The sequence below is a fragment of the Tetrao urogallus genome, assembly GCF_951394365.1.
Source record: "Tetrao urogallus genome assembly, chromosome: 1".
Taxonomy (NCBI): Eukaryota; Metazoa; Chordata; class Aves; order Galliformes; family Phasianidae; genus Tetrao; species Tetrao urogallus.
The window spans coordinates 70,367,291-70,391,502 of NC_136813.1; the positions used below are offsets into that span (position 1 = coordinate 70,367,291).

The 24,212-nt window shown below is 39.6% G+C and overlaps 1 protein-coding gene across 1 annotated transcript in view; it reads left to right on the forward strand.

Moving 5' to 3' along the window:
- SHROOM2 (shroom family member 2) overlaps positions 1-24,212 on the forward strand; it is a gene marked incomplete at both ends in the record, with an annotated part of 120,276 nt that overhangs the window by 55,564 nt on the left and 40,500 nt on the right. The window contains one exon of the mRNA XM_079548649.1: positions 19,076-19,207. Coding sequence (XP_079404775.1) covers positions 19,076-19,207 — 132 coding nt within the window. The remainder of the gene's footprint in view (positions 1-19,075; positions 19,208-24,212) is intronic.

Consider the following 24,212-nt stretch of genomic DNA (forward strand, 5'->3'; position numbering starts at 1 on the left):
GTAATATATATAATATAAATCCCATGATCAACATTTTTATCTCATCTCAGTTGTGCCTGTCTAGTTCCCCAAGATAGAGTTAGGAGAAACAGTTCCAGAATTTGAAAGCTGTATCATAGTAGTCTATTTACCTATTCTTACCTAGTCTATTTATCTGGTGAATTTACCAGGCAGGAAGATTGATGTCTTACCTCATACAGCTTAATACCTCATTGTCAGCAGTGTATGTCTTACTTAGAAATGAAATTGCTGTTCCATCCTGCTCAAGCCTGTACAGTTGGGCTGAGGTACGAAAAAGACTGGAGGAAACTATGGTGGTTAAATCCTGATTTGCCCAAGTTAATGACTGAGCTCCCATTATTTCTAAGGGCAGTAAGACTTGATAATGTATTTGTGTTTATTTGTTCTCACAGTTTGAAGCAGAGGATTTTACATATCACTTCAGATTCTTTTTGTGTTAAGTGCAACTTCCTAGGCCGTGGGAAAGACAAAAAGCTACTCTTCTTTGCTGCAACAAGATAATTCTCCTTCCAGCATAGCTTCCTTGCTCCATTTTCAGACGTGGTGACTAGTAGGCCAGGGTTCAGGTGGATTGGCTACCGGACAAATGCAGAGGAGAAAGCAAAGAGCAATGCTACATGTAATCTTGTTGTGGTCAAGAGCAATTACGTTAGTCTTTGTGTGAGTTTAGGAGGTGTGAATACGTGTTATAAGGTAGGATATGAGTCTGCTGAGATGTTAAGGTTTGGGATAGATATCTGTATCATAAAAATACGTCAGTAACTTTTCTGTCAAAATACTGGTTCAGTTTTCCATTTAAAGACATCTCAGTAATAATAGACTAATTTTATTACTCCTTCACTTTCTTTGTAACCCTCTCACTTCCACCAGAAGTCCATAAGCTAAGCACAGTTTTATTTTATTTTTCTGTTCTCAAATTTTTGGTCAGTTTTTTTAGGGAAACTTTGTAAGTCATTTCCTTTTATGATAAGATAGTAGGAGCTGAAATTATGAAAACAGGAACTCCTCTTACTTTGCGTGGAAAAAAATGCTGCCATTCCATTTGCTGCTTCCAGAAATGTAAGCTAACTATTTTTGTTTGTGAGTGTGGTTAGAATTTATCAGTGCTTTTCTTGGAAAGGCAGCTAAGAAAGGAGTACGAGATATTCAGCTAGTCAGGGCATAGAGACCAAAAAAGCAAAACCGCAAACACAGTTTTGATGTTTTAGCTCATTGCTCTGAGTTTTAGTGAGATAGAAATGTTCAGTGAAAACATTTGGAGATATCAGAAAATAGATTAATTTCAGGAGTCACAGATTAAGTGAGCCATTTTAAAGGTGCGTAACGTGAAAAAAAACTGCTGAGTAATCTCCTTTTGAAAACGAAGAGCAATGGATGTGTCTCAAAGTCAGCATTCAAGAGCTAAGACACCTAGAATCTTGGCTTCTGAAGATTGTGCCTGTAGCAGTTAAGTGTCTGAGAACTTAAATGTTCAAATAAGACTGCCTGCCCACAACAACAGTTATTTTTATTTTCTGAGTAGGTGTAAGTCCTTATTCTCCCATCGTTTAATTCTTTGCTGTTAGCGCTCTCTTGTGGCTGTTTTCATGAAACAATTTAAAAGGCATTTTAACGATGAATGTATTAAGTTAGAAATTTCTTCCTCAGAATATGATCTCTTTTGGATAAGAGCTCCTAAATTAAATAGGATAATGTATATTTTAATGATGCAGGAAGGCCAATCTAGTGCAAAGCATCTGTAATGTGCTTCCCAAGAGATCTCAAAGGGGAAGCATGCCTACTGCGTGTTCAGGTTTTAAACTGTTTTTTGTCTTTGTATTTCTAGTGGCAAGCTATATACGTGAGGAAAGGTGGTGAAGAGGTTAGTGGGAAGTGAACTTCATGTAGATAGCCACAGTCAGGCAGCAGAGGGACTGGGACAGCCACCATCAGCAACGCACTGGAAAGCCGGCACTGCTTGGTCTGTGCCTCTGCTCCCCGTGATAAACAGAACACCTGCCATAATTTTGTTTGCTAAAACAAGTGAAATATGCATCTGAGAAATCTTTATCAGCAAAACTGATAAGTGTGTTCCTGGTAAAGATTTTTTAGAATTAATCAATGTTTTCTAGTTCCGGGGATGACAGTAAAGTTGGAGTTAATTCTTGGCCTGTTCTGTTTTCAAGTTAAAAGGATCTTAATTCTCAGTAAGGAGCTCAAGCTTTCTAGAAGCTCAGATCGTGGCATGCAGGAATTTTTATTAAGTTAGGAATCTTGTTTCCAGTCTTAAGAAAAAGGTAGTTTTTAATGAAAAGTGTAATCTGTTACTGTGTAGACTGAATACCATGATTACAAAGCCAGGGTCAAAATTGTATTGTCATGCCAGAATTAATACTGAGTGTGTGAAATTGGCTGTAGACTCCATTTCCTTCTACAACTGAAAAATTGATCCCAGAGTACTTACTTAGCACTCCTCTCTTGGAGAGGAGTGGGTTCACGGCTGAGAAGCCTTGAGTGACCTTGAGTGAGAGGACTTTTCACTTCAAAATACTGAAAAGTCTCAGTTCTTCAGTATGCTTAAATCTTTGTGCATGGCATTTCTCTGGAGAAAAAAAAAAAAAAGCCTTTGAAAGCCAAATCAAAAATCCTATTAGCTAGCTATGTTTAGGGGGTGAGGTTTTCCTTTAACATTAACATTGTGGGGACGCTTCCTTTTTTATCACTTTCTTTCCTTTTTTTGACATTGTAACAATGGAATTCTAATACTATTAACTCTTCAGATAGTGCATTCAATAGTACTCACACTATGCAATTTATTATTCTGCTAGGTTGAGTGAAGATGGACCTCTTGCTGGAAATTCCAGAAACAATCCCTTTTTCTGCATGACTTTACTTTTTTCTTTTGCTGAGTAGTTGCCAAGTAGAGAATAGTATTTGGCACTGCGTATCCTTGTGCACATGATAATATTATTATTAATATAATAATAATAATAATAATAATAATGATGATGTAGGTTTTATACTTTTAGAAGCAATGTTGGAAAAGTGACCCATGAAATGAAAGTCTGTTTCTGAATTCAGTGGGTATGCAAGTGTGTTAATGTTGATAAGCAAGGGATCATGCTAACTTACTTTCATTCAGGTAACTCACAAGAACAACTCAGTGTAATAGCTTTAACATCTGTGAGAATGTAATACCTTCACCTTTATATAATATGAAGTCATTTTTAGGTAGAATATTGCAATCTGGCTGAGAAAGTTTTAGCCGTACACCATCTAATTTTCAGCAAGTTCCCACAGTTGGAGCTACAGGACAATTTTGCATCTGTGTAATTCTGCCATATGCTGTTTTAACTAGAATTCTGACTGAAATGCAAATACTCTTTCATAAAATTACTTCTTGTCCTTTTGACCACCTTCTACTCTTTCATAAATTTGGGGACTTAGGGAAAGCAGTGGTACTTCCAGCATTTCACTTGCAATTATAAGCACGTTTTCCTGTGACCTGTAGAAAGCAGTTTGTTTTGCATACTTAGGAAGTGGGTCCAGCAATTGGTTAAGAATGCTGTGGTGAAGCAAGTTTCATGTGGCAGTCACTGGTATGTTATTGCACAGAACCAATACAAATGCATGGTTCTACATGAACCTGTGGAAAACCTAGTCTGAGCACATTCCAGTGTGAAGAAGAACGTTTCTCTTCCTCCTGGACTGGTCCTTAAGGGCACAGTAGAAATAAATGTATTTTTTAACCTTCCCCCAAATAACCTTTGTGCAGCCTCTTACTACATCCTCAGATATGGTGGTTGTCAGCAGCCATAACAAGCTTCTACATATAAATCTGGCCAGTTACAGGGGAATAGGAGTGTGAATATAGAATGAGGTTGCTGTTTTCAAAAGGCGTGAATAGATTATCCTTTGGAAGAGTTCCTCAGAATTTTTGTAGTAAGTCTCCCTTTGGAATGGGAAGACATAGCTATTACTCTTCTCCATAGGCAGAGATGATTCCCAGTGCCTTTCTGCATATTTAGGTTATTAATTTCTAGGGATATCACTGGCTGCTTCTCCCGCTGGGGCAGTGTTGCTCGCTGAGCGGACTGGCTGGCTGGTTTTAACATAAAGGAAGTTTTATAGGAAGAATGTGACTTAGATGCTGCAAAAAAGCCATAGGATCTTAAAAGGTCCAGATGCTCTGGCGATTTCTTCTAGCTTTGCTGCATGAACAGATTCGTAATGTCCTAGGTGAATGGTAACTTCTTTACAGTGCAGTGTCCCAGCCGGGACCATTAGCTGTGCATTTGCTTTGAAGATTGCAAAAGCAAAGGGAGGGGAAACTGAAAGAGACAGTTTAAATGGTAAAATCTGAACACATTTTCCAAGTGCCATTTCAAGCACCACTGCAATTTAACAGTGGAAATTGCCCTGCCTTCCTGCTCCCCCAGGAGTCCCCTGGATTGATTTCCCATCCTTCCTCAGCTTTCCCAGATGAGCAGGGCAGGCAGTGCATACCAGGGCCTATCTGGTGGAATCCCCGGTGTGACTAACCAAAACTGCGGCCCCTTGGCGTGGAGCGGCAGCAAGGCTCCTTCACAAATCTAATTATAACCCCTAAGCTGACGCAGCGGCATGGATTAGTGCAGGAGGAGGAGGAGAGGAGGACAGTCTTTGTCTGGAGGGTGGCAGGAGTCCTGGCTCTGCTCTGCTTTGGCTGGGGGCTGGGGCCCAGGCGTGCACCCTCATGTGCCATGTGAGGCAGGCTCACAGGGCTGGGAGCTGTATTTGGGGCCTCAGGAGAAGCGGCTGCCTGGGTCAGGGCTGTGGGTAGGTACCAGGGGACAGAGCTCTGCAGGGCTGGCAGAAATGGAGCTCCAGAGTTCTCCAGCACTGCAGCTGGTGATCAAACCTGAGGAATGCAAGTGCTTGGGGTGCACCTCGGTTGTTTTTCTGTGTCTTGTTTGCTATGTGGAAAGAGGAGAAGCAACGCTGCATTGCCTTGATTGTGCCTGATTAAAATTCTGCGGTGGGATCGCTGAAGTGGAGTGGACAGGTGCAGAAGAGGAGAGGTAACTCTGAGAGGAGCCTTTTGTTGTCTCTTTGCCCGTTTGCCTCCTGTTTCTGACAGACCCAGTGTCTCTGTGTTCCTTGTCATTGAGCAGAACCACTTGACACGCAGTGAGGCCACACGCTGAGGCTGGTTTGTGGCTGCTACTTCAGAATCTAAGAGGTCTGCAGCCCATCTTCTTGGACTGCTCTCTTCATCCCAGTGTGCAAGTGCTGATAATCATGACAAGCAGAGTGGCAGTTAGTCTCTTGGGGAAACCTGAAGTATTAAGGCTAGAGAGTTGTTCAGTCTGCAGCTTTCACTGATGTGGAAAGCAAATCCAATGGAAAAAATTTCCCTGGCTGTGTATTGTCAGCTATGGGCATAGCTTGAGTCGAGGTCACATAGGGATGCACAGGATTTTTACGGTACAGTGCAGGAGGAAATTAGAGTGCATGTACATGGCGTGAGATCAGAGTAGTTGTTTTTGTATTCTGCCTGCACATCTAAAGAAAGGGTTGTGAGATTTCTTTTCAGGTAGAAATACGTGTGATAGTGAGCAACACTGTAAAAAAAGAAAAATGTGAACATAATTCTGCAGTTTTGGGGAAGAGAGCTGTTAAATGATAAATTTGACAGAGGGGGATTTTGTTATTGCTCCCAGGACTGTCACTGCTTCCTGCTCTTAAAGAACATATGCTGTGAAGGTGGGGTGCCAGAGCAGGAGCTCAGGGTGTGTTTCTGTCTTCTATCTGCTTAGTGGTGACCAGACAGCTCCATTAGAAAAATCGTTAATCTCATGGGGCTAATGGAGCTTCCCTCCAGCATGAATTGCTCAGGCAGAAACTGCCCTTTGCATCTGTGGGGAGTGACCCCAGCAGAGTTAGGGTCTACTTCTGTTGGTTCTTGTTGTTTTATATTAAGGCATGATAATGCATGGTAGAGATTGGCACGTAAAAACACATCACACATTTCTGCTAACCCCACTGAACTTCAGGTGAAGCTATAAAATATTGAACTTTCTTTAATCACTTGGAGAACGTATGTGGTATTCATTGTGTCTCCTTCTTCAGTGAATGTTGTTATATATCAAAGACATATTTTCTGTTCTTTGAGGCTGCTTAAAGCTCAATTGGGGAAGTTTATACTGCCCTTACACCGTTATTACAACCTAGTTTTGTTTTCCAGCAAAAGGAGGGTAAATCAAGTGTAAAAAATGCTAACAGCTGAGAAGTCACTTACAGAAAAAGGTATATTCTCCACTCCGGATTTAAAAATGGTGATGTAGTCACGACTTGCAAAATGGATACAGTATCATTATTTATTGTGAGATTTTCCACAAATACCTTGCATCAGAATCCGTACCTTGTTTTATGCAGAAGTGTGCAGATGAATTCAGTTAGTAAATTACTCAGTCATTGTAAAGGGATGATGATAAGCCTTGTTGCTGCTTTTCAATACAGTTTTTGGCAGTAGGAGTAATTATAAGTATTAGTTACAGCTTTTTTTTTTTTTCTTTTCTATATTTCATCATCCACTGTAACCGATGTGGCCCTGGAAAATCATGAATGTGGGGTCTAATTTGGTCTCTTTGTACTCAAACAAGTGTTCCAACTGCAGGTTTTTTTAGTTTTATTTTTGCCAGTTTGACTCTCTTGTAAAATGTAGTGGTAATAGGGTGACTGAAGACTGAGATCTGAAGGGGTAGTGTGAGGTGGGATAGAAGAGGAATAATATATTGAAGATTTGTGTTGTTATTGCAGTGAGGTGATTCTGTTTCCAGGCTTGCTTGGAAAATGGCTTCTATTTTGCTATGAAATTATTTAACTCAGCTTTCAAATCTAATGATGCTAAATTGGGTGCATATCTTGGCACATTCTGTTTCTGCAAAATGGGCTTCAAAGTCTGCAAGAATGTTACCCACTAAACAATATCAGCCCTACTCCAGGAAATCAGAAATCAGAGTTTTCTGATAACTTTCAAACTTCAATTCTGATGGGTTTTAAATGTTTTAAGGTTGCCATATGTCTGTTCAGTACAAGGCTTGTCTGTATTCCTCAGGCATCCAAATCATGGGAAATGGCATTGTCTTTAATAGATTAAGTAGGATTTGGGGGTTTTGATCAGCATAAATTTACTGATGTCTTGAGCGTGTTCGTACTCAGATTGGTTCCTTACTCAGACCAGCAGCTCAGACTGGCAACTTGTCTGCATCCACCATTGCTGTCCTGGGGCAGTGCATAGTAAGGTGGCTGTAATGGATGATGCTTTGGCAGAAGTATTGCCAGATCAATGTTTTCACATTTATTGCATTTGGTCATAGTTGGTGCCTCAATTTTTTGAACGGCATCTGGTTACTGAGAGGAGTGGAGGACTCAAGCACGCTGTTTTCAGGGTTCAGACATACTGCTTGGTTTATGTGTGTGACAGGAAGGAAGTGTTGGATGGGTGGACACATGGAGAATTCAGTAATCCTGTAAGTACAGCATTGTGTGCAGGATAGCAAAGGGATCCATCTTCAAGCACAGCTGCTGGATCCTTCTTCACCAGAGCCATAGAAGGAAGAGCACCCCTTTGTCTGGATGACTCAGATACTCATCCAAAAAAGGCGATGTGTGAAAAAAGAGTCGTTCTTACCCATTCTTACTTCTGTGGCCATCAGCTGGATTTTAGTCTTGCCTAACCACCGTGTCCTTACCTGCACTGTCCTGTAGCAGGGAGGGCTGAAGCTGGAGGCCAGCTCTGTTCCTGACAGAATGAAGATGAAGAGATGAAGCAGAATGTTGAGCAGCCTTAGCAGAAATGCCAGTTGCTTTCAGCCCATTCCTTGCAGCCGCCCTCTGCCCTCAGGGATGGCAGTGGTGGCCCTACCTTCCTCAGGCAGAGCCCCTCTACTTCACTTTAAGAGTGTCTGCACAAAATGTTGAAGAAACTGGGCCCAGATTAATATGCACATAGGCAGGAGGAGCTGGTAGCTCAAGAAGCTACAGTAATAAACCTGTCTTCTGCCAATGGAGAAATCATAAATGGATAAGTGTTTCAAATTGTCCTGCTTCTTGCTATAATGCTGATATGGCTGTAGTTATCCATTGAAGACAGGAAGAGGATATACCTTGCAATTGAACAATTAGCTTCTCAACCTGAAATCTGAACCACACGTGGGACATAAGGAAGGAGAGATTAACCCAGAAGGTTGTGCAACTCTAACTATCTTATGCCTCAGGTTTCCAACATGTTAGGGCAGTTGAGACTGCATGCCCAAATTTATGAGCGCTCTAATCTGCCAAGACTTTGGTCTAACGTCTGTTTTAATCTGAAAATAGTTATTACGGCAGTAAAAATCCCTTTTTAAAAGTACTGCCATATATTTCTTAGTGATTTACAGTTGCATAGCTATCTCCAAATACCATATCCAATGGAAGTATTATAAATGTTTACTATATGTAGTCTAGAAGGAGTCCTGCAGAAGTGGTTTTCCTATTTGTGTTTTTTTTTTTATTCTTTAGCACAGCATTTTTTTCCTTTCAAATCTCCGTTGCCCTTCTGAGACCAAAATGCCTGGAGGGACACTTTCTGCAGAAAAAAACCCAAAACTTATTCAGTTATTTATTAGTGTGGGATATATTGTAATTTTTTCAACAGTGTTGCACTCATCGTTTGTCTCAGTTGTGGCTAAGCTGGGTTCAATGAGTCTCGGATGCTGCGCTGTGTGGAGTTTACTTGAAAGATCATTTGAGAAGCTTGGTTGTTCTGAGTAAACTTGGGCACAAATCTGGAATAGATAACAAATGCAAGCTCTTAAACAGATGAGCAAAAAGACTTCATGTTGAGCCTCTTGAGATACTTTTGATTTTTATTCCACTGACTTCTCTGAGCTGAAAGACAGTATCACTGGTAATAGAAATCTGTGTTATTGTTTTAAATATTTGTCTCATTAAATGCCAGTCCTGCAACATGTCTGATTTAGCCATTCCATTTTGTGAGCAATTTTACCACACAAAATGCAGATGAGGTTTCATCAATCTCTGTGTTTCTATACCACTGCTGTGTGTGCGTTTTCAACTGAGGTTTAGAAAAAGCTTTCAGGTAGAGAAGTCTTAGGTTAGGCCACAAGTCTGTCATTCTGTATAAATTCCCCTGCTGATCTTTTGACTGGTATTAATTTTGGTATCCCTTTTATTAGTTCTTGTTGAACCGAAGCCATTTATTTCATTTTATTTGGGAGGAAAAGATGTGGTGTGAAACTTGAGGAGGTGTCAGAATAGCTGTGAAAAGCCAGAATTTTCCTATTGCTCTGACTAATGTAGTTGGAGAATTGAGTTATAGTACTAATGAAGAAATACAAGAAATGGGAAACAGAGCTGTGTTCTTTCCTTGGTGTGGCACTGTGGGTCTTGCAATGTCAGAGCAGCTTCAGACAGATAAGAGGAGTTACTTATTCCCTGAAGAAAACAGAAGCTGTTGTTGACCAGCTTGCATCAGTTTCAGATAGGAATAAGTGGCTAGGGGTTACTAGTGCCACATCCTTGTGTGTCTGTAGCTTCTAAGTTTCAGAAGGATGTATCATCCAGCTTCCTAGAGTGAAGAATCGGGAAAATTGGAGCACAAGTTAAAATATTTGACAAGACATTTAAAAATGAATTATTGCTATCCACTACCTGACTTAAGTTTTCAAGCTGCCTAGCAAGTATGGAAACATACAGTTTCAGAGCAAGATAAAGAATGCCCACCTGAAAGAAAAACATATACTGGGGTTCATTTTCATACTTGGAAATGCAGAATCATTGTATGGTGAAGCCAGCTTGATGTTATGGAGCTCATTATGCTGATTTTTAAGTCTATAGGCTGGAAGAGGCTCACCTGGCAACATGGGCTTTGTTGGAGTGAATAGGGTGAGGTGAACCGGATCACAGAGAGCTAAGTGAAATCAGGGATTTCCTTCTGAGGAGAGCATCTTGTCTGATGATCTTGACTGTCTGTGTCTGAAATGTGCTGTGGATTTTGATGGAATGAAACATGTTACAGTTGATAGTTACTTGTAAATTCATGAACAGCAGAACAACCTACTGGGTGTTGGAGTTTAGGAATAAATCTGTTGTTCTCTCACCTTCTCTTAAAGCGGACAATGCTGTACGCTATTATGAGATGTCAGGGTGGGCAGCCCATCTTCTCAATTCACAAAGGTGTTGTAGAAACGGGGAAAAAAAATGAGTTCTGTACTTTGTATTTCCTTCCAAGTCTCAATAAGCAAGGGGAAGTGAGCTGGAGACCAGGTACAGTGGATGCAGAAGATGAAGAACCTCAGAGGTTTCTGTACCTCTGTGGACAGTAGAAGACCGTGAGGAAGGAGGAAGCTGGTTCTCCCCAGGACTGGTGGGAGATGGGGCAGAGGAGAGGAGCAGGAAAAAATGGGCATTGTTGGAGACCATTGGGCTTGATGCCAGGGCCTTATAAAGAGGGACTGCTTGACAATAGGTTAAGGATCTTAAATAGGAGGAGTTTAAAAAAACCAAAAAACAGTATTTTCTTCCTTTCCCTATCTTTCATCATTTTAAGCTTGCTCATTTCTTGAGAAAATAAGATTTGCCAAATTTGTAAGTACTGTGGTTGTTTGTATTCTTAAAGATTTATTTTCCTATTTCTAAAGCAAGAGAGTACGTTTGAGCACACACTCTTCCTCATCCATTGGCAGAAAATGTATGGAGTTATCCTTAGTCCATGCTGTGTGTACACAATACACATGGTTTAAATGTCTCTGCTGTTACCTGAAAAAAATGTCATTTCCAGTAAGCTGCTTACCTAACTAGATGCTATGCTGCTGAGGAATGTGCTGATGAGTCCATAGCAGTGAGGCTTCTCAAGGGCGAGGACAGATTGCTGCTGGGCCAGTTGTTCTGATTTTCAGCTGAGTTTTCTCTTCCCATTTAAACATGGCATCAATTCACTTATTGTACTGTGGCTCCTCTGATTGCAAGTGTTGTCACTGATGTAGCCTTCTATGAGTGAAAGAGGCACATTCTGGACTTCTTGTGTTTTATTTAATCATGCATACATCAGTCAGTCAACACACACACATCCACACATGTCATACGTGCTATGTAGGTTAGAGCTTTTTAGCCATGCTGTGTTGAGTATTCCTAGTTTGTACATAATGTGGTGTTTTTGAATGCAGATGCATGGAAATTTCATAGTTGTTGGGAAATTCTGCTCTGAAGCCTAATGTTAATTCACCCCTGCAAACCGTCCTTCACCAAATAAATGTTGAAAGCATTGTAAAGATAAACCATTAATTTATTCCTAACTGAGGTCTTCCATCTAGTATAATTAAGTAGACTCATAGACTAAATTTACTACGTGTTCAGTATCATGGAGTCATAGAATCACTGAGGTTAGGAAAGACCTCTCTCTAAGATCATTTAGTCCAACCACCAACCCATCCCATGTCGCTCAGTGCTACATCCACACATTTCTTGAACATATCCAGGGATGATGACTCCACCACTTCCCTGGGCAGCCTGTTCCAATGCCTTGACAGTCTTCCTGAGGAGAAGTATTTCCTAATATCTATCCTGAACCTCTCATGGCACAACTTAAAAAAAGGCATAAATGAAAATTCAGAACCATGGATTCAAACCTGAGTCATTCAGTCCACGACAGCAGAGCTGGATGAGTTCTCTAGCTTCTAGGCTAAACCATCTCCCTAATAGTTTTTGCCAGCTCCTGTATTTTATAGATATATTTTAATAGATATATTATAGATATTGTAGGTATTTTATAGATATATATTATAGATATATTTTTACTGAGTCATTAAGTGACTGCAGAGCCATCTTCCATCATTGCAACTTACCATCTGACCCTGCAAGTAGATCTGCGAAACAAGCCAGTATGACTGCCAGAATGAAGACAGGCTACGCATTTGGAGGTGTAGGGACAGCCCACTGCAACTAAACATGGGCAGGAGAACACTGGGCAGGGCTGTGGGTTGGAGAGAGGAAAAGAAGCAAAGGCTGAGGCAGGTGCACGTGGCAGCAGGCCAGGGCCATCTCTGTTGCTTCCATGCAAAGAAGTGGCAGAGCTGCCCTCTCTGTGTGAGAGATGAGGGTATGAAAGTGGCCTGTGAGGCGTTTCTGTAGTGCAGGCATCAGGAGCTGGGTAGGCTCTCTTAAATAAGTCTTGTTCATTACTTCATGGTTATTGTGTTGTTAGCAGCTTGCTTAATTAAGCTGCAATCTTCTTCTACTAATAGTGTCTTTCCAGTACGTTTTAACCAGGAAGGAGAATAGCTTAATATTTGGCAAAATAGAAGGATTCACAGAGCCTGACTTCCTTGAGTTTTTTGCTCTCATCAGAATCGCTTTAACTTTCAAAAGGGTTGAGCACATCAAGTAGGTGAAGGTGAAAATTCTTGATTGATTCCTACTCATGGGTTTCTGTGTTCCGTGAGATTCCCAGCTGCTTGCTCTCCCAGCTGATCACCTACTGCAGTTTGTGTGTTAAATGCACAGTGTCGGATATTGGGATCAGCCTATGGCTAATCCAGCCATCAGAAGACCAGGGGATGTGCGCAGCAGGGCTCAGCTGTCTGCTACCAGAGGAGAGTTTTCTCATATACCAGGCTGATAAGTTTTCATCACTGATTCATCCCATTCCAATGAAATCTGTCACTGGGGATTTTCCTGGAAGAATAAGGAAAATGCTAATATTCCAGCAGAGTATGCTCTAACAAGCAGATGGGTTATGTGCTGTTGCTAATGGAGGAAAGCAGTCTTTAAATGAAGACCCCTAGCTTGATTTTGAGTGTTTCCAATAGTAATTTGGATTCATACATGTCATCTCAATGCAGCACTGGTAATCTAACATTAAAATTGCTGTTGAGATTTTTTTGTTTGTTTTTATATTAAGAGAGCCATCTTTTACATCACTTTTTAATGCTATCTTGCTGGCAGAGTAGAGTAGCTTTTTAAATCTCAGCAGCTCTTGGTCAGTTGCAGCATTAAAACATTTGCATTTAATCATTGCAAAACACCTAATATTAATGCTTTCAACAAATTCTGTCTTAAATAAAGTCTCATTCAGGCTTTCTCTGTATTCAGGGAGTACATGTGAAAGAGGAGTACTGTTGCTTTTTTTCTGAATCTCAGAAGAAAGCTGTAGTTCCAAAAGGCATTGCCTTAGAATACATAGCAAGTTGATATTTACCATTAGTTTTTCTGGTATACTTTTCACCATGAAGAAGCATTTTGCACATTTTCAGTTCAATATCTATAAAAGTGAGGGTGTGATCTGTGTGCCTTAGCTAGGAAGGTGTAAGGGGATTTAGGCAGTCTCTACTACAGCTCGCCCAAACAAAGCCTAAGCTTACCATCCTTCTTTGAAAGAGACAGTTAAGATTCTCCTGTGTGGATGATGTGACATGGAGTGTACTAAGGAGAAAAAAAAAAAGAAAAAAAAAGTAAAAAAATTGCTGATTTCTAGTCTCAGGACAACAGAGATTTAGGGCATCCAAGATTTAAATCTGAGTGAAAGGCAGTAGGCAGCCTTACAGGAGAGAAAAGGGAATCAGCTATAGCAGGCAAGCAGGGAGACAAATTCAGAAGTCAAATGTGGGTCAGGTTTAGCAGGGACTAGGTTGGTTGGGAAGGCCAAAACCAGGTATTAGAAGTACAAAGCCATCAACCTGGACAGAGAAGTCATGGTACACTGGCAAGCTAAGAAAGTGACTTTGCATGTATGACAGAAGAAAGAAGAGTGAGGAATAAGCTTTGCATTAACTGTATTGCTGATGAATGACAGACAGTGATACATTTGCTTCAGAATATATTACAGGAGCTTTTTAATTGTGTGTGTCCAGGTCCTTTAATATGGGATTATTGAATGAAAATTTTCAGTGCCTTTCATGTGGAATATGGTGACATTGCTATTTCTTGTTATTTAAGAACCTTGTGGGTAACTGTATCTTCATGGTGGTTTTCAGCATCTGTTTTTTTCTCTAAGGGTTTGGAATACTAAAAAATCTGATGGTTTTTTTTTCCCATAAATTAAGTGATTCGATAGTTTGTTTGCACTGTTTTCTTATGTACATATTTAATTGCATGGTAAGTTGCTCTACTAGTGTCTTTTAATCCATGGAGCACAAGATTTGTCAACAGTAAAAAAAAAAAAAAAAAAAAAAAAAAAAAAAAGGCAGAAAAAGAAGCACGCAGGAGATCCCAAAAACTGAGTTCTTGTGTAGCTGACATAGGGCAGGTAACTGGCAACTCTGAGAGCATTTGAGAGGTTTGTTTTCCCTGGGACCAACAGCTGTGGCATGACTGAGTTTGTCTGTGAAAGTTAGAGGTTCCCTCGTGAGCAGTGCCATGCAGTGCTTGCAGTGGCTGCCTTTTGGTAGCGTGTCTAAATGTGCTCCCATCTTGCTTGAAAATGCAGCTGAATTGAGTGCTTGAATGTCAGGCACTTGTTGGTTGTGATTTTATCTTGGTGCTGAAGCCAATTCTGGAACTTGCAGGGAAGTTGTACCATCAAAACTGCAGCAGTCTGTAGCCTTGGGTCTAAAAATGTACTGCAGAAACAAGAGTGAAGTGACTGAACACCACATAACATACATTTTTAAGAAACTTCAGTATAATCACTACAACAGTTTTAACTCAGGAAATTACTCTTGAGCAGTACATGTCAGTTCTTTGCAGCTGTAGTTCATTTCTGATTGAAGCTACTGACTCATCCTTCCTATAAAAATAAAATTACGATGAAAAAAAAGCATTTTAGCCAGGTTTTATTTCCTGGTGCAGCTGATAGAGATGAACAATATAAACCATTGCATTCAGATATACTGGCATACAATGCCTGTTTTTAGTTTCTTTGGACATATGGAAGTCCTAATTACAAGTGATTATTACTGATCTACATTAAGACCTGCAGAATCAAAAAAAAAAAAAAAAAAGCAATCATATGATTTGTTCTGGGATCACAGAAGAGCATTATGCCATTTTCATGTCTTAAGGAAGATTATTGTAGGAAATAAAAGGAAGAAGAAAAAAAGTGAGCAAACAGGAGAGCAGAATTTGAGTTGTATCACTTCCAGGAGGAGAGTAGCCAGATTCCTTCATTCTGAGGGACTGATTTCCTTTCTGCACTGAGACAGGCTTCAAGAAAATATTAAAAATGCATTTGTGTGCATTCTCAAATGAACTGAGAGTCAGTTCAACAAGACCAAGTGCCACATCCTGCACTTTGGCCACAACAACCCCAGGCAACGCTACAGGCTTGGGGCAGAGTGGCTGGAAGACTGCAAGAAATGGACCTGGGCGTGTTGGTCCATGCATCCTGGCTTGAATCAGAAATAATGCTGCCAGCTGAGCAGGGAAGTGATCATTTCTCTGTACTCTGTCATGGTGAGGCTGCACCTTGAATACTGTGTTCAGTTTTAGGTCCCTCACTACAAGAAAGACATTGAGGCTTTGGAGCGTGTCCAGAGAAGGGCAATGAAGCTGTGAGAGGTCTGGAGCACAACTCTTATGGGGAACAGCTTGAAACAGCTGGGATTGTTCAGTCAGGAGAAGAGGAGGCTCAGGGGAGACCTTACTGCTCTCTATTACTACCTAAAAGAAACTTGTGGTGAGGTGGGGTTTGATCTCTTCTCCCACGCATCTAGCAATAGGTGAGAGGGAATGCCTCAAATTGCACCAGGCAAGATTCAGATTGAAAGTTAGGAAAAATTTCTCGTCTGAAAGAGTGGTCAGGCACTGGAATGAGCTGCCCAAGAAGGTGATAGATTCACCATTCCTAGAGGTGTTCAAGAGATGTTTAGTGGGGAAATACTGATGATAGGTGTACAGTTGGACTGGATGATCTTAGAGGTCTTTTCCAGTCTTGAATCAACCTTGGTGATTCCGTGATTCTATGAACTGAAAATAAACAATATCTGAATTTTTAAATTTTTACTTAAGTCTTTTTTAACTTTCGTTATTTTTCCCACACTTGCCCAGTTTGATTAGGTTTTCATTGTTGGTCAAAGAAGCTTATTTTTTCTCTCTTTTTTTTTTTTTTGTTCTCCTCATTTTGAATCAGTATTGCTACTGTAATCTAAGCCACTAAGCTCTCTACCCTGTGAAATTCAGAATGTTTTAATGACTTCCAAACAGTAAGTAGAGAAGGACAGATTTATTCTGAAGAACAATAAAGGAAAGGTAGGTTTATTGCTTAACTGTTCGCACTCCACATGTCATTGATACAACTCTAACGCACTGCCTATCATTGATAGAACTTGGTTTTCCCTCCGTATCATTTCTTCACTACTTAATGGCGTTTTCCTTCCAGCAGTTTTTGCAAATTTATTGGTAGGAGTACCCTGTCAATGAAACGCTTTTATTAATGTTTCCATTTATGCTAGAGGTTTTCTGTGTTGTAGGTTCAGATGATCTCATTCTGTCACTCAGAATTAAAACAGAGATGTTATGTTAGAATGTAAATGCTCTGCTTCCAGCATCTTCAGTTGCCTGCAAAATACTCTGTTTTTCAGGCTTTTAGTGTTTTATTTCCAGTTCTATTCATTTGTGCTGAGGTTTGGAATCTGTATTCAAGTATTGCTCTGTTTATTGTTAGAAAAGCAGTTTCTTGAAGTGCAGGAAATACTAAATGTAATTAAATGATGTGAGTCCAACAGAAAGCAATGTTTATTATGCTTAGTAAATTAGTTTTTAGTCATGTTGCAGACTTCATCAAAAGCAGGTGTCTAGTTGATTCTACCCTGCAGGTATCCCATGAGTATTTTTAGACCGTTCAGCCAAAAAAAAACCACATTATGATGTCCAAAAAAAAAAAAAATACCCTCAAAAGTATACATGTCCACTGGTACCAAAATGAAGCAGAACTTAATAGTTCTTGTCCACTTGACTTGCCTCTCATTCACAACTCAGTCCAGTCTGTTCCTCCCCTTGCTTGGCTGCTCAGGAAGATGAAAGTGGTGGTGGATATTGTAGCACAGGAAGTGCCATCTGAAAATGATGTTAATGAGGCGAGAAATTATCTTATGAAGATCTTGAGAAGTTCCATGAGGTACGGTACTGGCTTTACAAGTGCATCCCTTTTGTTCCTTCCCACCAACTGACTTCCTCCTACCACATGCCAAATCCATAGCAAACCATTGCAGAAGTCCTCCTTCCCTAACTGTGGTCTCCTCATCATCCAAACATTGCTTCTGTTGTGCTAGTTTTCTAGTCTTGTGTTTCCTTTGTTCACAGTGCTAAAGTAATTGTCTCATAACAAGCTTTTTTGCTGAATTGATGCCTGAAAGTTATATTGAACTTGCCTAAATGTGCATTTACAGTATGCCTAGCTGATATCAATAACATCAGAGTAAATAGAGAAAGAAAACCCTTCAATGCTCTGTGCAGCTGAACAATTGAATGCTTCTTCCCCATACCTGAATATAAACTTGGGATGCTCGGAATATGTAAGGACTGTGGAGCTGAGCATCATGTGGCTGAAGAATCTTCACTTGTTTTCACAGAGAATACTTTGTCTTCTCCATTCACACTCTTAGTTTCATATCCTACCAAGGAGGAACATACTGATGCTCTGCTCAGCTGTTTTCTCTTTTGTCGTGCGTGGAAGAGTTGGCTTTTGTTTACAGAAACAATTACTTCTTTTTTTAGTGACAGTAATGATGCCACACTTCTTAGTGAAATTACAGCTTCCCTGTAGAATTATTATTCTCCTTTTATAACCATGCATGCAGAGTTTGGAAAGGCAATTCATCATTGCATTCATCAGATGTTCCTGAATGCACTCCAAAAAACCATGTGGTCAAATTGGATCTGTTTTGAAGATACTGGGCTTATAATGAGCTTTGGTTTTGTTTTCTAGTGGCTGTCTGATAACCCACATTTGAAAAAGAGAGACGAATAAAAAACGTAGAACTGCCGTTAGAGCGTAAATTGAGAGTTGGGAGCACTTTCTATGCTTTGTGAATGATTTTGTAACTTAGATAAATTACTGTTTGAAAAACCACAATTACATAAGTGAAATACGTAAGTACATTGAAAAAAACCTTAAGAGTTGAGGTCCTGTAAGCTTTTGGTTCAGTCTGTGACTTCGAAGGATGGGATTTGTCATCTTAAATCTGATCCAAATTTTAGCTTACAGCTTTCCCAGGAAGATCCAAAGGGAAAGACAGAATGAATTTTCTTCAGGAGATTTCTGTTTTATACCAAAGGCTATCGAGTGAGTCTAGACAAATGGCCTCATACAAAGTGCTGGGTATGCATTTGCTGAGACAGAAGTAGGTGAATCCCATCCAGAAGGCTTGTCTAACACTGGGGAAGGAGAATGCTTCTTTCAGGAATGTTGAGAAGCATTACAAAGCCCTTGTAGAAAGAAATAAAAGCTCGTAATATTAGTTCCTAACCAGAGGAAAGGAGCAGAGGGGCTTAGAACAGCTTTGCAGAAAGGTTTGGAATACATGCCCTGAGAGCTTGGAATGGAATTATTGTTGGAATTATTAGTTATATCTCTCTTACTAACTTGTATGAAGCAATGTCATTAATCCTTCTTACCATCTTCTAAAAGCACATGGCTATAGAATAACCTTATACTGTTGTTATGTTCTGAAAGAGTAATTGAAGCTCATTATTAGCTTGAGGTGTTAAAGCTCTGTACACATTGCAGGTACTCTAAAACTTGTGTTTGTCTGTCTTGGCCACTCACTCAAAAAAAAAAAAAAAAAAAAAAAAAAAAAAAAAAGCCTCTCCTCCAACATAAAAACTGCAGTAAAACCCACAGTAGCAAAAACCTTGGAGAATAGTGGTATTTCACTGCCTCAAGCATTTTAAAGGAATGTTGGTTAGCTTTTCAAAACTGGCATGCATGTAGAACATGACCTAGTTCATTGTCACTTGAAGTTATTGTATTTCTTTGCTGTCTGTGTGATAGTTTTGGTTTTTTGTTTTGTTCTGTTTTTTTTACAGTTCTATTGCTTCATGTCACCTTGCTGAACTGTTTGCATTTGACTCATACGCTCTTCCTCTCTCTTTTCAGAAGAAATGACCTAGCCTGCAGGCCTCACTCCTGGCACGCAACCAAGTTTACAGAAAGTCAACCTGAGACAGCCACGTCACACCTTCCTTCATCCAATGCCTGCACTTCCTGGCATTCACGGTATCATGCAAGGTGAGACTGTGCTGAAGTTACGTGCATTAAACTCCGAAGGAAAGGCACGATTAGCGTGGGTCATGTTGAATGCTTTTTAAACCCCAAATGCAGTATTGCATTTTACTTTATTATTTCCTGTCCTCTCAATGCTTGAAGAAGGAACCTTGGAAGCTTTATGCATGGATGTTTTCAGAAACAATATGTTATAAGTGCGTGTGACTGAAAGGTAAGAAACTAATTTTACAGGCAGTCCAAAGAGTTGTGTTTGTAGCTCTCCATTCCGTTTCCATGGGCAGTGCAAAGTCCTAAACCTTTCTAAACAAAAAGAAACCACCAAAATTAACGTACTTGACATGAAATAGCAAAGGAAAGACAAATAGAAAAATACTGTTACTGAATGCTAGAAAGCCTTTTCCTAAAGGGAGGGTACAGAGTATTTTCCTGTTAGACTTTAAAGTGTTACTGGTTTTATTAGTTAAATTATCTTTCTGTAATCTGATCCTTCCTATGGCTGTTCTTGCTTGTGGAGAGAGATAAATGCTGAAAGTTGTTGCGGCTGTTGTTTAAAGCTCCTTAGTATTTGTTAGGTCTCATTCAGCACTATGGAAGAAATGCTGGCACTTGGGCAGTTCTAGTTGTGAAATTTGAAATAATGCCTGTTTGCATATTGTTGCAGGTTCTTGTGTGATTTCTGCTTGTCGGTAACATTCTTCAGTATTTTCAGAAGGATTTTTTTTTTCGTTTGTTTTGTTGCTTTTTTCTTCAGTCTGTTCACAGTTGAGCCATAGTTATGCTGGGCATTAAAGAAATCTGTCTTACAGTCTCCGTTTGGAAAGTAGACTCGTGTTTCTCTATTTATTAACTGTATATTCTCTTTAAAACAGAATGGAAGAAAATAATAATATAAGATTTTATTTTATACCATTATTAAAATCTTTTTTACATTGTTTGAATTCTTTTGAAGTTCCCTGATGTTTTAAAAATAAAAGTTTTAAAAATAACTTGCTATCTGCCATTGCATAAAATGTGAGTTAACATTTAGAAAGAAATAGTTTTCAAAATGCATTTCAAAACACTTCATTAGCAGAATTTTTAGCACGTTATTTATTTCCCTAATCCTTGATTATAATTGCTTGTGTTTTACTTTATTTGTAGAGTTTGTATTTAAGGTCCCTGTAAATAGGCTGAATTAGAGTTACAGATATGTAGACAGTAGGATTTCTTGTACAAGAAACAAAATTTAGAAATTCCCCAAATCCTCAGAGATCTGAGTTGCAATGCTAACTTAAGAATATTTCTACTTTCAGCCTCCTGAATCTTTTGATTGAGATGTAAGTTGGTACACGCTTCCTGTGTTTCTTTATGGTTGTCCTTATACCTTGTGAAAGTAACATACTATGAGACACACCTCTGAAAGTGTGATTTGATAGGAGCTGGCAATATTTAAAGTATGTTTGTTTTTAATGTGGTTTGCGTGCAGTTTTCAACGTGTTTTAGCCTAAAGGAAAAGGAGGAGGAAACTGTTGCAATTCCTTCCTCCTACATATGAAAAATATCAGCAACTCCTGATAGACATGGCTTCTAATAAAAAGGGCAAATTCTGCTCTCTCAGCTGCTACTAGAAGAGCTAGAGGCTTCAGCACAGTCTTAATACCAGGATTTCTAGGGTATTGCTGTTTCTGAACCCGTCAATCACTTGTGCTGCCCACTTGAAAGCCTAGCTGTTGAAAGATGATTTACTTTGGAGATTTGTCACACCTGGTGTCCAAGACCATTTCTAGGACTGAGCTGAATTCACACGATGGCTCCTGGAATTCTAACAGTCTCAGCGTGCCAGCCAAAGGATTTGGATATTTTGAGAATCCCAGTTGCAAAGTGGGTTTCCTTGGACTTGCTAGTCTGAAAAAAAAAAAAAGAAAAAAAGAAAAAAAGAAAGAAAAGGAAAGGCACCGAGGTGAATGTGTTTCACAGCATTCAGTAGCTTAAAGGAGCAGTATGTCAGGAAGTAATACAGATAGCCTGAGGAGGAGCTATTTCTAGCCAGAGGATCCAGATTCATCCTGGTGCTACTTCTGGAGATTCTTATGCTTCCTTGAGCTAACCATCTGAGACTGATCTTCACAGCCTAAAATCTGTTCTGAATGTAATACCCTGGTTCTCTCTGTGAGTGTGAGAACTAAATGACTTGTCAATCATGGTGAGCTCAACCAAGAGGAGAGGTGCCTGTTCTTTTCCAAGCAGGATATATCTGGATTTGATCAGGGGCAGCTGATCCAAACAACCCTATGGAAATTGTCATTGCTACCTGGGTAGATGCTAGATTAAGGCACGGGTTTGGTTGTTTGGTTTTGGTTTGTTTCTTTTTTGGCCCACTCACTGAGCTCGGGTCTTTGATAAGTTGCGTGAAGCTAAAGAAGGAAAGAGCAAAAGAGGCTTGTGTAAATAGGAGAGGGCATAGATCTGGAGCCCTCATGTCCACATCCACCATTCTGTGTGTATTTTCTATCATGTGACTTTTGTGCAAACACTGTAAATGGTCCTGGGAGTGCTGGGCTGAGTATGGGAGCTTCAAACACTTCAATGGCAGGGCAAGTGACTCAGATCTCGTAAGCCTTTGGTGCCTTAATTTCCCACTAACAAATGCCATCACAGAGTGGATGCAGAATTTTTTCCTAGCCCGCCCTAGACTACGGCTGACAGCATTTTTCTGTCTTAAGCTGGTAAGAGTTTAGACCCCACATTTTCTTCCCTTAGGACATGCTATAAAAGAGGAACGTATAACTATTTTTTTTCATTCTGCCCAGAAGTAGCTGAAACTAGTTATCTCCATTACTTGGTTATGGCCTTAAAAATGTGAGTATAAAGCTAGTGAGCTTTGAGAATGCTGCTTAAACTGAGATTTTGAGGAAAATTAGGGTCATGTACGGCTGATCTGTAAGTCCGTGTGGCCTGAATGTGGCCTGATTCACTGAAATGGTATAATTTCTGGGAGGACCAGAAGTGGAAACTCATCCTTAGGTTTGAGATGGGCTTGTTGGCCAAAGAGGAAAAAAAAAAAAGTATAGATTATTCGTGGCATTTGTTTCCCAATCTTCAATAGATAGTTTTGTGAATCCACTGGAAAAAAATAAAAAGTTGAGAGGAGTCTGAAACGCCACTAGAAATGGCTTTTGGACTGCCTTCTATGCCAGAGTGTGTGGGAGGATTAGCCCTCAACTAAGGACTGTGGGAGGCTTTGCAATAACGCATCATTAGAAACTCTGCTGATCTTTCTGTGAAGTTTTTATTGCGTTTATTAGGTTTCTATTAAGTATTTTCTAGCAGACCTCTAAGCTCTTACACTGATTGTCTCTGCTTCACATTTGATACCAGCAGATCTGTAAAATGGAAATAGAGGCAGAAGTGTCATCTTTATTTCAGTCAGTGCCATGTGCAGTCTTAGTGCTGATAAGGGGGAAGAAAACTGCAATTCAAAACCATAGCAATTCATACCTATATCTAGATTAAATTCTTCATTAACAACAGAGATCCTAATGACTGAGACACTTTTTGCATGAGCTACAGCATCTGCTTAAGAGATAAATTAAGGCCTTATTAAGTATCTAGTGAAATGCTTTGAAATGCTGAAAATGAAAGAATGAAAGAAATAAAAACACTGGATGAGGTCACTGCTGGGTCATCTTGTCAAAAACTTACTTTTAGAAAATAAATGCAAAGTATGCCTCCCCTTACTTCCTGTAAGTTGTTTTTGATCATGTTGTATTAAAAAAAAAAATTTGAATCTATCATAATATAAAAGCCCTGTAATTCCTATGTTAAAACTGAATCCCAAAGAACTGTTTAGTTGTCTTTTTTGCAGTATTTTTGACAAAGAGAAAAAGAGCTGTATCACTCTTTGTACTGATTTTATGTGAACTAATCTTATTTCAGTATTAGTGTTCACATACTTCTTTACAGCACAAGATGGAATAGATGCCTCCTTTAGTGTGCAAGATTTGATAGATGCTTGATATAATTATAGCTGCAGGGAACTAGAACGTTTTGGGATTTCTACCAAGGGGCTTTGCATGCAAAGACAGGAATTTGAATTGATATATAAGAGCGGGTAGTGAAGTTCAGACAGGAAGATGTGAGAGTAATTGGAAAGACAGTCATCTCAGCATCAGTGTGTTGGATTGACAGGAGATGGGTGCTATGAAAAATAATAATGAAAAGAAGTTGAAAAAAACAAAGTGAAGCTGATTGTGGTGAGGAAGAGAACATAAGCAGCGAGGTTTTGAAATAGTACCTAGGTAAATGTGACAGAGAAAGTGCAATGTCAAAGGTGGCACTTCTGTACAAGCAGGAGTGACAGAGAGGTGATGGTAAGGATTTTTGAAGAAAGGTCATAAGTTTAGTTTTGTCCGAGCAGAAAGTAAATTGCTTGAGATTCCTGACAATGGTGTGTAACTGGATGGAATTGAATGACTTTTTTGTAAAAACATCAAACTGAGAGTGGTTTGAAAGCATGTTGGCAAGGTTCATGTGGAGAGTCCGAACTGAAATGGTGGAATTTGAGGCAAGTGTTTTTAGTAAACCTTCGTTTTGAAATGAAAATACTGTATGAATGGGTCGGTTTGGATAATCAAGACAAAGGATTAACTTTGTGTTTTGAGTGAGTTTATTGGAGGTGAGCAGGGAAGTGCACAAGGTTAGTAGTTGGAAGTATCAAGGTGCTTGGAAAATAAACTGCAAAATAAGTTGATGTTTGTCCTGAGAAAAAGAGAGCTAATGGAGATGAAACTGAATTTGTCCAAAAGTTAGCAAGATCATCAGTTTGCATAGGGAAAAGGAGATCTTCGAAGGAGGTAAATATTGCTTAGTGGTGTAGGTGGAAAGGAGCCATCAGTTAGTTTTTGAGGTTTCAAGTTCTGGATTGGTGGCAGAGTGCAAAATTAAAGCCCCGATTTTGTGTCTGTACTCTCAGTTTTATTAGATTGTTTAAAGTAACTTCTACACAGATGGATTTCACCAGTATTAATAA